The 15,621-nt window shown below is 39.9% G+C and overlaps 1 protein-coding gene across 1 annotated transcript; it reads left to right on the top strand.

Annotated features, from left to right (window-relative positions):
* Positions 1-2,922: 2,922 nt before the first annotated feature.
* Positions 2,923-12,853, top strand: LOC117513435 (E3 ubiquitin-protein ligase RBBP6-like). The gene is made up of 8 exons (XM_034173618.1): positions 2,923-2,981; positions 3,689-3,740; positions 3,858-3,928; positions 7,529-7,622; positions 7,873-8,012; positions 8,604-8,773; positions 12,129-12,229; positions 12,791-12,853. The coding sequence occupies exons 1-8, from the start codon at positions 2,923-2,925 to the stop codon at positions 12,851-12,853; spliced, it is 750 nt and encodes a 249-aa protein (XP_034029509.1).
* Positions 12,854-15,621: the final 2,768 nt, after the last annotated feature.

Raw genomic sequence — 15,621 nt, forward strand, 5'->3', positions numbered from 1 at the left:
CCACTCAGACAGCCAGCAATTCAAGGAGAACATGCGGCTAAACATGTCACTCCCGGTCCAATTGGGGAGTGGCCCAGAGAAAACTACAGAGTCCGACATTGTTTTTGCAAAGTTACACACCGATTCAATGTTAATTTTAGTGACCTCCGATTGGCGTAACCGGGTGTCATTACTGCCGACGTGAATTACAATCTTACCAAATTTTCGCTCAGCCTTAGCCAGCAGTTTCAAATTTCCTTCAATGTCGCCTGCTCTGGCCCCTGGAAGACAATTGACTATGGTTGCTGGTGTCGCTAACTTCACATTTCTCAAAACAGAGTCGCCAATAACCAGAGTTTGATCCTTGGCGGGTGTGTCGCCGAGTGGGGAAAAACGGTTAGAAATGTGAACGGGTTGGCGGTGTACACGGGGCTTCTGTTTAGGGCTACGCTTCCTCCTCACAGTCACCCAGTCGGCCTGCTTTCCTGGCTGCTCGGGATCTGCCAGAGGGAAACTAACGGTGGCTAAGCTACCTTGGTCCGCACCGACTACAGGGGCCTGGCTAGCTGTAGAATTTTCCACGGTGCGGAGCCGAGTCTCCAATTCGCCCAGCCTGGCCTCCAAAGCTACGAATAAGCTACACTTATTACAAGTACCATTACTGCTAAAGGACGCCGAGGAATAACTAAACATTTCACACCCAGAGCAGAAAAGTGCGGGAGAGACAGGAGAAGCCGCCATGCTAAACCGGCTAAGAGCTAGTAGCTGCGCTAAGCTAGCGGATTCCTAAAAAAACACAAAGTGAATAATGTGTAAATAATTTAGAGGTGATTCAGCAGAGGGAGTGCTTTAGTTAAGGCACGTGAAGATTACACTGTGAAGCAAATCATTATCTAGGTAACTAGAGCAACCTAACTGCGCACATTAAACAGCTAACAGATACAGGAAAACACTGCTGTGCTCCGGAACAGGAAGTGATACAATACCGCAGTGAGAGCCAACCACCAGTAGAGTGGCCTTTTATTGTGGGCAGTCTCAGGCACACCTGTGCACTAATCATGGTGTGTAATCAGCATCTTGATATGGCACACCTGTGAGGTGGGATGGATTATCTCAGCAAGGGAGAAGTGCTCACTATCACAGATTTAGACTGGTTTGTGAACAATATTTGAGGGAAATCGTGATATTGTGTATGTGGAAAAAGTTTTAGATCTTTGAGTTCATATCATACAAAATGGGAGCAAAACCAAAAGTGTTGCGTTTATATTTTTGTTGAGTGTATATATATATATATTTGTGTATGTGTTTCAACTGAACAGTATGGCGTTACAGCACAACCCACTTACCTTACCAATATGGCTGCAATCTCGTGCTGGCTCTCCTGCCCCTCGGGTCCCTATCTTAAAAAAAAAACAAACGTTAGGCGCTCTTATGTCATCACGTCGTATCATAGCAACAGTGCCACACGTGTTTGTATCAAGGAGCTGCAGGAGACGTTAGTTGACGGAAAGCTGGTCTTAAATTCAGTCTGAAATTGTTTTTCTCTGAGAAACAGACAGCTTTATTTCTGGTAAGAAGCATTTTTATATTTTATTTATTTATTTTTAGCTAACTGCCTTTAAGCTAACACCACTTGTCAGTTAATCTTTAAAGTTCAGAAAACACAAAATATCTTGACTTCACTTTGTCGAAATCATGGCTTTGCTGAACTAATAAATGTTTTTAAAGCAGTTTATTGTAGACCTGCATGCTAAAGTTTGTGACAAACTGTTTAACAACAGTTAGCAGAAGTGTTTGTTTTAATATAGCTATTTTCATATATTGGAACACATCAGTGTGTTTTGTTTTTTTTTTTTAGCTTGTTGACTGTTTTTAAGGAATAAGAATCTTTTTTTTTTTTTTATCCTGGCTTGATCTTTAATCAGTCTTTAGTCCTGAAGATGGGATTTTATGCCCAAAATATTCAATTTCTCCACATGAAAAAAAAAGTTTTTATTTGGACGATGTTGCCAGGCAGCTGTTGTAAAAAACACTTTTGATCCAGAGGTTCTGAAATTCATTCTGTGATTCAAGAGATTCCCAGAAATCAATCTGTTTATTTTATGATGTAAACCAAATCTCTGTATGTTTGATTCTGTAAAATAAAGTAATCTGGCAAAGATTTTAATCATACTGTGACAGATGTTCAGATAGATTCTACCACTGGAGAAATTCACTCAGTCATAAATGGGACAAATTCTGGGAGCTCTGGAAACCAGTAAGCACAAACAAAATTGTTATGGATAATTTGTATATTTATATGAAAAGACACTTTACTTCCTCAAAGGCCCAGGTGTTTTCATCACAGACAAAACACCACTTTAATTAAAGTGATAAACATTTTTTAAAAATACTCTTTGTAGTGCCACAATAAGTCACACTCAGTGTGTTCCCAAAGCAGCATTCTTGCAAAGTTCAGAGATTGCAACACTATTTTTATACATTAAATCATTTCTGTAATTGCTTTTAATATAATATAATAAATGAAGAAATAATAACATTTTTTATTCACAGTTTTTTAAATTTCTGATATTTGCACACTGTTTGCACCTTGCAATTTGAGGAGTGACATTTACAAAAAAAAAAAAAAAAAATCACACATGCAATTAATTTAGATTAAATAATCACAATGTTTGTAATTTGTTACAATCATTTTAAAATTATATAAATATAATAAATACCTGTGTAACTAATGATGTTGCTGTTAAGTCAGTGTTTGTATTTCACAGAATTAACTTTAATGTTGATGATAGCTGGGGGAGCTTTTTATGTTATAATTACAATAATGTTCATGTTTTACTTCGAACTGATCCACTGACTAATATCAACCCTAAATGTATTGAAACACTTTCTATCTTTGTCTTTTTCAGCCTCCACAAACGACTGATCATCACAAGTTCCACGATGAGTTTCAGAAACTCTGCCAAAGACCACGCCTCCTCAGGCAGGAAGCGCCGCAACATGTAACTAATATTTTTCATTTATTTGCTGTTGTTTCCTTTTTAATTATTCAACTTTGTTGGATCTTGATAAAAGTAACCAGCCTGTATTTAAGCTAACTGGGTTTGTTGGCCATTGTATTGACTGGATGATGCGTTTTAACCATTAGCTGACTCAGTAACCAAATAAAACAACAAATATGTGAAGGGAATAAAGTTGTACAACATCAGCTTTAGCAAGAACTGACTGCAGTGCCCCAACCGAAGAGCTAAAGTCAACCGATGTGCTCGTTTCTTGTGCAGTCTCATCGTATTCCTGGAACATATTTATGGTCAGAATGCCCTCAATCACTGGCAGGTCTTTTTTCTTCAAAGTTCAACTGCAGACACAGTGATAACCATGTCCACACAAAAGGAGGTGGGGAGAACTTGTGACTGGAGACTGAAGCAAATTCATGTCAGTTCTTATAAATTTGTTAAGAATATCCCCATCAGATTCTAAATATGAGGATATTGATCAGTTTGTTGAACTCTGAGCAGAGACTTTAGTGTTTCTCAGTGACCATTCTGTGAGTGTTTTAATATTTGGATTTTCTGTGTTTGTTTCTTTTATTGATGTTCAGTGTCGACTCTTTAAAATGTGGAAAGTTTTCTTGATTTTTGTGTTTCAGTGATAAATAACCATGAAGCCTCCCGGTCATAAATTATTTCTTTGTTTTTGTCTGTTTCAGTGCAAACAGTGAAGCTGAGAAAATCCTGGAACCGCTCGGACCCTTTGAACCAGTACGGAACCAAACCCAGTCCCACCGCACCTTTTATCCTGCACCACTGCTTATTTGTTAGAATTAGAAGTTGAATATTTGTTTGTTATGAAGTGAACATTCATGTGTTCTCTTTCAGAAACTGACTGACGACATGACGGAGGAGGAAAAACTCGAAGCTGTGTCTTATTCCTGCTACGGTTCCGCACAGTGAGTTACTTCTGTCAAGATTTCATGTCTCGTCCTTCATCCACAGCTGTGTGTCAGAACTCTGTCCCTGCTTTTTCACTTTCACACATCCTGTATATTCATCCTTTCATCTCAGCACCACCCTGGTGGACTAAACTTTGTCACCTTTCATGTTAATTTCGTCACCTGTTTTTAATTTAGTCTTTGAGTCTCGTGTCATATGTTCTTAGTTTTAGTCATATTTAGTGATTCACATATGTTTTTATTCTGTTCGAAAACTGAATGTAATTTAGTCTCATTTCAATCGAGTCATTTTAGTTTTTTTGATAAAAACACATGAGATTATTTCTGATTTCCATTTCAGTCAACAGTGTTTCACACATCTGAAATACTGAATGTTATCATGACCTGACAAAACACACTTGTTGAATTATTGAAGGTTTGTGGTGTTTTTCCCTCATTTTAAATCCATAAGGCTTCCTGTCAGATACAATTAGAGCAGCGATCATCCTTGACCCAAAATCCATCAGTATACCAAACGGCAAATGTCAGCTCTCCGCGGTTTCGCTGTGATCGAAGCCGTACACACGCACGCACACAGACGCCACTTGGCTCTTATAATATAGATATGATGCACACTTCATATTCCATCATTATTATTTTATATCTAATGCAATTTGTTATATATCAACATATATATTGTTATATGTCATTTGGGAGGTGATGATCTCGCAGTTAAGCGTTGGGCTTCAGACCAGAGGATGCTTGGTTCAAAACCCAGCCAGACTGGAAAATCACTAAGGGCCCTTGGGTAAGGTTCTTAATCGCTCGTTGCCCCCACTGTGTCGTGACTGCCTTGCATGACAGCAACCTGACATCTGTGTGTGTTTGTGTGAATGAGTGAATGCAAGGCATCATTGTAAAGCGCTTTGCTGCATAAATGCAGTCCATTTACCATATTTGTCATAATGTTAAAAAAAAAAATTCATATTGGATGGATGTAGCGTTTGCTGCTGTGTTCAAACATCTACCCACAGTCACTTTAATCTGAGCCTCAGAGAGCTGATCAGACACTTTAACACTGTGAGACAGAGTGTAAATGTAAACTGACACACAGTAACATTGATCTGAGCCTCAGAGAGCTGATCGGACACTTTAACACCATGAGACAGTGTAAATGTAAACTAATCCACAGTAACTTTAAGATAAGCCTCAGAGAGCTAATCGGACACTTTAACACCATCAGACAGAGTGTAAATGTAAACTAACATACAGTAACTTTAATCTGTGCCTCAGAGAGATGATCTGTCACTTTAACACTGAGACAGAGTTTAAATGTAAACTGACACACAGTAACTTTAATCTGAATCTCAGAGAGCTGATCAGCCACTTTAACACTGAGACAGAGTGTAAATGTAAACTGACACACAGTAACTTTAATCTGTGCCTCAGAGAGCTGATCAGACACTTCGACCACCTCTCACACAAACTCCTCCTCTCAGATATCTATCCATTGTCGTGCCTCACAAACCAGTGCTCTCTGAACGGGCTTATACAACCCCTGGCAAAAAATTATGGAATCACCGGCCTCGGAGGATGTTCATTCAGTTGTTTAATTTTGTAGAAAAAAAGCAGATCACAGACATGACACAAAACTAAAGTCATTTCAAATGGCAACTTTCTGGCTTTAAGAAACACTGTAAGAAATCAGGAAAAATAATTGTGGCAGTCAGTAATGGTTACTTTTTTAGACCAAGCAGAGGGAAAAAAAATATGGACTCACTCAATTCTGAGGAATAAATTATGGAATCACCCTGTAAATTTTCATCACCAAAACTAACACCTGCATCAAATCAGATCTGCTCGTTAGTCTGCATCTAAAAAGGAGTGATCACACCTTGGAGAGCTGTTGCACCAAGTGGACTGACATGAATCATGGCTCCAACATGAGAGATGTCAATTGAAACAAAGGAGAGGATTATCAAACTCTTAAAAGAGGGTAAATCATCACGCAATGTTGCAAAAGATGTTGGTTGTTCATAGTCAGCTGTGTCTAAACTCTGGACCAAATACAAACAACATGGGAAGGTTGTTAAAGCCAAACATACTGGTAGACCAAGGAAGACATCAAAGCGTCAAGACAGAAAACTTAAAGCAATATGTCTCAAAAATCGAAAATGCACAACAAAACAAATGAGGAACGAATGGGAGGAAACTGGAGTCAACGTCTGTGACCGAACTGTAAGAAACTGCCTAAAGGAAATGGGATTTACATACAGAAAAGCTAAACGAAAGCCATCATTAACACCTAAACAGAAAAAAACAAGGTCACAATGGGCTAAGGAAAAGAAATCGTGGACTGTGGATGACTGGATGAAAGTCATATTCAGTGATGAATCTCGAACCTGCATTGGGCAAGGTGATGATGCTGGAACTTTTGTTTGGTGCTGTTCCAATGAGATTTATAAAGATGACTGCCTGAAGAGAACATGTAAATTTCCACAGTCATTGATGATATGGGGCTGCATGTCAGGTAAAGGCACTGGGGAGATGGCTGTCATTACATCATCAGTAAATGCACAAGTTTACGTTGATATTTTGGACACTTTTCTTATCCCATCAATTGAAAGGATGTTTGGGGATGATGAACTCATTTTTCAAGAGGATAATGCATTTTGCCATAGAGCAAAAACTGTGAAAACATTCCTTGCAAAAAGACACATAGGGTCAATGTCATGGACTGCAAATAGTCCAGATCTTAATCCAATTGAAAATCTTTGGTGGAAGTTGAAGAAAATGGTCCATGACAAGGCTCCAACCTGCAACGCTGATCTGGCAACAGCAATCAGAGAAAGTTGGAGCCAGATTGATGAAGAGTACTGTTTGTCACTCATTAAGTCCATGCCTCAGAGACTGCAAGCTGTTATAAAAGCCAGAGGTGGTGCAACAAAATACTAGTGATGTGTTGGAGCGTTCTTTTGTTTTTCATGATTCCATAATTTTTTCCTCAGAATTGAGTGATTCCATATTTTTTTTTCCCTCTGCTTGGTCTAAAAAAGTAACCATTACTGACTGACACAATTTTTTTTTCCTGATTTCTTATAGTGTTTCTTGAAGCCAGAAAGTTGCCATTTGAAATGACTAGTTTTGTGTCATGTCTGTGATCTGCTTTTTTTCTACAAAATTAAACAACTGAATGAGCATCCTCCGAGGCCGGTGATTCCATAATTTTTGCCAGGGGTTGTATATGTTCCCTCACATCATTGGCCACAAGTGTGATCAATTTTGAGTTGTTTTCAGTTGTTGTGTTGTGACACCAGTGCTTTAAGTGTATTTGATTTTTGCCACCTGTGCTTACCATTATGCAACACAGGTGCATCACAATGAAAATGTGTTGGCAAGTTGTCTAAGCAGGTGAAAAGTGCTTATGGTTTTGCTGAAAGCATGACTGATTGTCAGTGGGTTCAGGCACCTGAGCATTTGGTTCAGATAATCAGGTTTAGTGTTTTAGCAATTGAGAAAAACTGTAAGTTTGTCTTTTTCATGAAAAAAATGGTCGACAAAGATTTTGTCTCGTCTGACAAAATTAACACAATTTTGCTCTTTTCTTCACCTCCGTAGTTACCAGTTGGTCGATCATCATCTTCCACACACCTACGTGTGTTTTCGTTGTGGGCACGGCGGTCACCACATCAGGGACTGTCCCACCCATCAGGTAAGAACAGAGTTAGTGCCCCTCACACAAATTCATCCTCAACTCCACCAAATGTGCAAGTTGTTTATCAGAGATAAATCAGAAATTTCCAACAATATTCCACAGTAATTCTCATCCTGTGGTCATTCTGATAAGTGGCTCCAAAGTGCTGCTGTGGAGCGACTCATCCAATAAACACACCGTAGATCGATGTTTCACACGTTCATGCTGAGCATTGAAGCCACGCCCTCTTTGTGTTCTCTTGGAGCAGGATGACAGTTTTCAGCCACTGAAGAGGATGAAGAGGAGCTCAGGCATCCCTCGTTCCTTCATGATGGAGGTGGATGATCCCAGCGTGGAAGGAGCCATGGTGACCACCACTGGGGAACTCGTGGTTTCCACCATACATGCGTGAGTGACAACAAAAGAGTCACGATGTGTGTTTGTGTGTGCAAATCACTGTTTCTTCTGTTTGATGGAAAACTTCTTGGAGCTGAAAGAATTTGTCAAACAACATCAAAACAATCACTGACTGTTTTGTTAATTGATGAATTATTTATTCAGAAATAATTCAAAACGGTTAAATGTTCCTTCATGTGAACGTTTGTTCATTTGTGTTTGATTCGAACTGGTTGGAGCAGATTGAATCAGTTCACACTGAGGACAGACAGATTTAAACTCTAAAGCAGCAGCAGAATGTCTTCAAGGGGCTTTAATGTGCTCCTTTATCTGCTTTCTGGAGACGAGAGACAACCTTTGGCCCAAACGTTTTTCAGCAGTCAGTAGTTCTGCTCTGATTCTGCACAAACAAACAGAAATCGTCGAGGTCATCACATCAAATGTCACATGTTCGTTCATCGTCACCTTCAGTAAAACCATCATCTGATGCTGTGAAAGTGGCTCTGATGACGAGTGAGTGAGTTTGTGTGTGTGTGTGTGTGTGTGTGTGTGTGTGTGTGTGTGTGTGTGTGTGTGTGTGTGTGTGTGTGTGTGTGTCTGCAGTGAGGCGTACCACTGTAAGAAGAAGGAGAGGCCCCCGTTCCTTCCACAGGATCCGCCCACCCCCAAAAAGGAGGAGCCAATACCTGAGGTCGTCTGTTGTCCCGTCTGTCACGAGCTGCTCCGAGAGGCTGTGATCACTCCGTGCTGTGGAAACAGCTTCTGTGACCCATGTGAGTGTGTGCAGCACAACACACACACACATTCACAGTGAACCACAAACAAGCACCTCAATCTCTGTCTCATAAAAGTTGGTTTCCTTCACTCTCTTTGCTGTTATTCGAGTGAACAACACAGTTTTCTTTGTTGAACTTACTCTCATAATATACAGTAGTGTTCAGAATAATAGTAGTGCTATGTGACTAAAAAGATTAATCCAGGTTTTGAGTATATTTCTTATTGTTACATGGGAAACAAGGTACCAGTAGATTCAGTAGAGTCTCACAATCCAACAAGACCAAGCATTCATGATATGCACACTCTTAAGGCTATGAAATTGGGCTATTAGTAAAAAAGTAGAAAAGGGGGTGTTCACAATAATAGTAGTGTGGCATTCAGTCAGTGAGTTCATCAATTTTGTGGAACAAACAGGTGTGAATCAGGTGTCCCCTATTTAAGGATGAAGCCAGCACCTGTTGAACATGCTTTTCTTTTTGAAAGCCTGAGGAAAATGGGACGTTCAAGACATTGTTCAGAAGAACAGTGTAGTTTGATTAAAAAGTTGTTTGGAGAGGGGAAAACTTATACGCAGGTGCAAAAAATTATAGGCTGTTCATCTACAATGATCTCCAATGCTTTAAAATGGACAAAAAAAAAAAACAACAAAACAGATATGCGTGGAAGAAAACAGAAAACAACCATCAAAATGGATAGAAGAATAACCAGAATGGCAAAGGCTCACCCAGTGATCCGCTCCAGGATGATCAAAGACAGTCTGGAGTTACCTGTAAGTTCTATGACAGTTAGAAGACGCCTGTGTGAAGCTAATTTAATTGCAAGAATCCCCCGCAAAGTCCCTCTGTTAAATAAAAAACATGTGCAGAAGAGGTTACAATTTGCCAAAGAACACATCAACTGGCCTAAAGAGAAATGGAGGAATATTTTGTGGACTGATGAGAGTAAAATTGTTCTTTTTGGCTCCAAGGGCTGCAGACAGTTTGTGAGACGACCCCCAAACTCTGAATTCAAGCCACAGTTCACAGTGAAGACAGTGAAGCATGATGGTGCAAGCATCATGATATGGGCATGTTTCTCCTACTATGGTGTTGGGCCTATATATCGCATACCAGGTATCATGGATCACTTTGGATATGTCAAAATACTTGAAGAGGTCATGTTGCCTTATGCTGAAGAGGACATGCCCTTGAAATTGGTGTTTTAACAATACAATGACCCCAAGCACACTAGTAAACGAGCAAAATCTTGGTTCCAAACCAACAAAATTAATGCCTCGCAGATGTGAAGAAATCATGAAAAACTGTGGTTATACAACTAAATACTAGTTTAGTGATTCACAGGATTACTAAAAAAGCAGTTTGAACATAGTAGTTTTGAGTTTGTAGCGTCAACAGCAGATGCTACTATTATTGTGAACACCCCCTTTTCTACTTTTTTTTTACTAATAGCCCAGTTTAATAGCCTTAAGAGTGTGCATATCATGAATGCTTGGTCTTGTTGGATTTGTGAAAATCTACTGGTACCTTGTTTCCCATGTAACAATAAGAAATATACTCAAAACCTGGATTAATCTTTTTAGTCACATAGCACTATTATTCTGAACACTACTGTACCACGTTCACATTGTCTTTTTTTTTTTTTTTTTAATGAACCTCCGTCTCTGTGTGATCTCCTTTTTTTTATCCCTTTATTTGTGTTTTGGTCGTGAGGTTTTGTGTCTTGATTCCAACACTGGAGCTCAAACACACACAACGACTTGACTGACCGCATGTGTGCTGAATGTGAACTCTGTTAGGTTAATGTTTGAAGATTACTTCATCTGCAAATGATGAAAGCATGTTAAATGTCATTTATTGAGTGCTATTTATTTTCACATATGGAATTATTAAAGCTTCATAAAAGTATCTGTAGGATAAGGCTTGTAGCACTTAACTGGTTAGAGGTTTTGGATTTTGCATTATAAAGTTTAATTCCTGAGAGAATTTCACATAAAACCCCTTTCACATTGGCGTATTCGTAGAGCTGCTCACTGTGGTGTTTCGTCTACGCCCAGTTGAGCAGCTCTCTGCCCACTTTGAGCAGCTCTACATTGTTTTTGCTCCCTACGCAGCAGTATGTTGAGGGCTGTGCACATAGGATGAAAGAAATGAAACATGTTTAATTTTCTTTGGTGTAGAGCGCTGGACACAGTTTTAAGCAGGTCTGCACAGCATTACTGCATGCAAGTCTGTGCACCATGGCGCTCCTGTACACAATGAAAAACTGAGTGCGTACATCCAGAGGAATCAGCTGAGAACATGATCACACAACCCACAGCGCCTGTGTGTGTTCAGAACAGGGAAACGAACCTCAACTCAGACATCCAGAAACAGCAGGTCTCTCTCCCTCTGTCGCTCTCTCTTTCTCTCTGTGTCTGATCAAACAATACACGCTGTGACTTTAAAATAAAAGCCTCGTCGCTGCATGTCGGTGTGATCATCAAACGCCCTGATCGATCAGGTCTGATCAAACCTGAATACGCACTGTGACTCTTTAAAATAAAAGCCTCATCACTGCATGTTGGTGCGATCATCAGATGTCCTGATCGATCAGGTCTGATCAAATCAGCGGACCTGATCGGAGCAGCCGGAGCTTTAAAAGTTTAGAGTCACAGCGTTTCATTCACAGCAGCCTTTAACCACAGCCAGACTCAGCAACATCTGTACACAATAAAAATGATCAACCAAGACAAAAAATAATAAATAATAACTAATAATAATGTTAAATGACTGTTTCTGACGTGCAGCAGAGAACAGCAGCTTTGACTACATACGTGTCAATAATGAAACTGTAAAACCCTCATGATACAGTCCACCGTTTTACAAGTGCAACAATGTGTTCTGCACAGCCGGCAGGAGTGAACTGGTTTTAAAAAGCGGCAAGGGCTACACGCAACTGTGTGCACATTAAAAGGCGAACACACACAGCTGCAAGCAGATTTACGAACATGGAAAAAGGCTGAGTACGCGTGCATTTCGGGTGTATTTAAATGAAACACAACGCCGCAATATGCAGCTCTACGAATACGCCAGTGTGAAAGGGGCTTAAGAATGATCTGTTTACAAGCTATTTTCAGAGTTAATAATTTTGTGATTTTGTCGTAATATTGTGACTCACAACTCGAACCTTGTCATATGATGTCATCGTCATTTTCTGCTGAGTCATTAATGTCACCAAACCAAAAACAGTTTGCATGCAAGTAACGGAGCAGTAAAAGCTGCTGACATCATGTGTGGTGTGAAAATCAGCACTTTGATGTGTTTCACTGTCATCAGTCTTCAGCTAGAACTTTTTCTTTTTTCTCCTTCGCAGGTATCAGTGACGTTCTTTTGGATTCGGAGCAGCAGGAGTGTCCAGTCTGTCACACGTCGGTCTCTCCTGTTGCCGTGGTGCCCAACGTGTGCGTGCGAAAGGTGAGTGTTCGATGTATCCACAGGCGCTTTCTGGCTGCGTTTACACGATGCTACATTAGACTTTGGATTTCCCACAGTCACATCTGTTCTGTGTGCACACGTGACAGCATGTGTTACAAGTATTAGTGTGACTTGATCTCATTTGGGTTGTTTTATTCCACATAATGTGAAAACAAAAAGAAGTGAACATTCTCAAGAATTAAAAATGCTGTTTAGTAAAAATGTCCTTTGAATTTGTGTGAATTGTCTGAAAATACATACATGTGTTTGAGTCAAACATCAACAGCTGATGTTTGCAGTTTGACAAACATTAATGATCTTAATTTATCTTGAATAAATGATAATGAGATGCAGGACTTTGCTGAATCGAGCTGCTCAGTCACACTGACAGAGATTCCAGTTTGTCAGCATGCACACCGAGTCCCTTCATGCAGCCTGAGTAGATCAGATGTGGTGTGGTGGAACCAGCGCCTGTCAGCTTCATGTGTCTGATCAGTGTTTCAGCTTTGTTATAGAAATGCACTGACACATTTCTCTTTGTGTCCTTCTGTCTCCTCACAGCTCATGGACAGTTACATCAACGGCACGGGATATTTCAAATGCCACACCTCCCTGCTAACATGAATAATTGTGTAATTTTGAACTATCAAAAAATATTTTTGAATTGTTTTTATATAAATACTATATGAATAAAATGTACATAAAAGCACTTTTATAACTTTGTGTTTCACTGTTGTTTTCAAATCAATTTTAAGAAATAACTAAAATGTGTTTGTTTTTTCATCTGATTCAAATACATTCTGCTGCTAAGTGTTTTTTTTTTAACACAATGCTACAGTGACCTTTGACCAGAGTTTAAAGAACATAGATTTAGGCTTCAACAGATGCTGACCAGGAAACTGTCACAAACACAGTATGTGGAGAGTATGTATGTTCAGCTTTGTGCCAGTTGCCATCCTGACACCCAAAGACGTGTACAATTTAACAGAATTCCGAGGTACATCTGGAATGACATCAGTTTTAAAAAAAGGATTCTTAAAGAATGACCTTGAAACTCTGTGAAAACTCGTCTCTACAACATGTAAATTAAATAAAAATATCAAAGCTAAAATGATGGATTGTATAAGTAATCACACCCTTTATTGTAAAAAGAAAAATCTTCACTTTGGCAGCCAGTTTTCTTCAGACAAGTGGGGATGGATACAAGAACCTTTCCAAGTCACTGAATGTGTCCTGAACTTGATTTCCATCAGTCATTCAGAAATACAAACAGCGTTTTACTGGTAATTCTGTGATAAGTAGGTAGTTCACAAAAACTGTCTGGAGATGAGTGAGGAAAGACACCCAGACAACTCTGAAGAAGTTCTGGGCTTCTGTTGGTGCAACTGGAAAAATTGTGCACAGTGCAAGTTTGCATTTTGCATCAGCTCCATGGTGGAGAGGAGCAGAGAAGGATTTTCATCCAGCAAAACAGATCAAATCTGGCTCAAAGTTCCCATGTGCCTTCTGCCAAAGTGTAGCTGAACTTTCACGTCTTCTATTTTTTTTTTCTCAAAATCCTCAAAACTGCTTCATCATGACATATAGCTGGTGGTGCAAAATGCAAGTTGAGTTGGTGTTGTGATGCAGAAAAACATCATCCAGAGTAAGTCTCCCTCAGTCACATAACAGTCGTCTGGTTTGCACACGGAATGATGTCAGCTGGTGGCATCAGGGTTTGTCACCAGACACCAAACATTCAGTCACAACACACTGATCCTCTGGACCAGATGGATCTCTTCAGGAGGGACGGGCTGATGTTCTGATTTAGTCACTGCATACTGGGTCAACAGAACCGTGGACCAGGTGATGTTGGAGTTCTGCACCTCCACAGACTGTACTGTAGCTCGCACTGATCCAGATGATAAAGTTCTTCTCTTCATTATTGTGTCAATATCAGCAGGTGTTCAAATAAAATCAATTTCATTTATATAGCGCCAAATCACAACAAACAGTTGCCCCAAGGCGCTTCATATTGCAAGGCAAAGCCATACAATAATTACAGAAAAACCCCAACTGTCAAAACGACCCCCTGTGAGCAAGCACTTGGCGACAGTGAGAAGGAAAAACTCCCTTTTAACAGGAAGAAACCTCCAGCAGAACCAGGCTCAGGGAGGGGCAGTCTTCTGCTGGGACTGGTTGGGGCTGAGGGAGAGAACCAGGAAAAAGACATGCTGTGGAGGGGAGCAGAGATCAATCACTAATAATTAAATGCAGAGTGGTGCATACAGAGCAAAAAGAGAAAGAAACACTCAGTGCATCATGGAAACCCCCCAGCAGTCTAAGTCTATAGCAGCATAACTAAGGGATGGTTCAGGGTCACCTGATCCAGCCCTAACTATAAGCTTTAGCAAAAAGGAAAGTTTTAAGCCTAATCTTAAAAGTAGAGAGGGTGTCTGTCTCCCTGATCCAAATTGGGAGCTGGTTCCAGAGGAGAGGAGCCTGAAAGCTGAAGGCTCTGCCTCCCATTCTACTCTTACAAACCCTAGGAACTACAAGTAAGCCTGCAGTCTGAGAGCGAAGCGCTCTATTGGGGTGATATGGTACTATGAGGTCCCTAAGATAAGATGGGACCTGATTATTGAAAACCTTATAAGTAAGAAGAAGAATTTTAAATTCTATTCTAGAATTAACAGGAAGTCAATGAAGAGAGGACAATATGGGTGAGATATGCTCTTTCCTTCTAGTCCCTGTCAGTACTCTAGCTGCAGCATTTTGAATTAACTGAAGGCTTTTCAGGGAACCTTTATGACCTTTATGAACCTTTATAACTTCAGTTTTATCTGAGTTTAAAAGCAGGAAATTAGAGGTCATCCATGTCTTTATGTCTGTAAGACAATCCTGCAGTTTAGCTAATTGGTGTGTGTCCTCTGGCTTCATGGATAGATAAAGCTGAGTATCATCTGCGTAACAATGAAAATTTAAGCAATGCTGTCTAATAATACTGCCTAAGGGAAGCATGTATAAAGTGAATAAAATTGGTCCTTGCACAGAACCTTGTGGAACTCCATAATTAACCTTAGTCTGTGAAGAAGATTCCCCATTTACATGAACAAATTGTAATCTATTAGATAAATATGATTCAAACCACTGCAGCGCAGTGTCTTTAATACCTATGGCATGCTCTCTGTAATAAAATTTTATGGTCAACAGTATCAAAAGCAGCACTGAGGTCTAACAGAAGAAGCACAGAGATGAGTCCACTGTCTGAGGCCATAAGAAGATCATTTGTAACCTTCACTAATGCTGTTTCTGTACTATGATGAATTCTAAACCCTGACTGAAACTCTTCAAATAGACCATTCCTCTGCAGATGATCAGTTAGCTGTTTTACAACTACCCTTTCAAGAATT

This window comes from Thalassophryne amazonica, chromosome 7 (assembly GCF_902500255.1).
Source record: "Thalassophryne amazonica chromosome 7, fThaAma1.1, whole genome shotgun sequence".
Taxonomy (NCBI): domain Eukaryota; kingdom Metazoa; phylum Chordata; class Actinopteri; order Batrachoidiformes; family Batrachoididae; genus Thalassophryne; species Thalassophryne amazonica.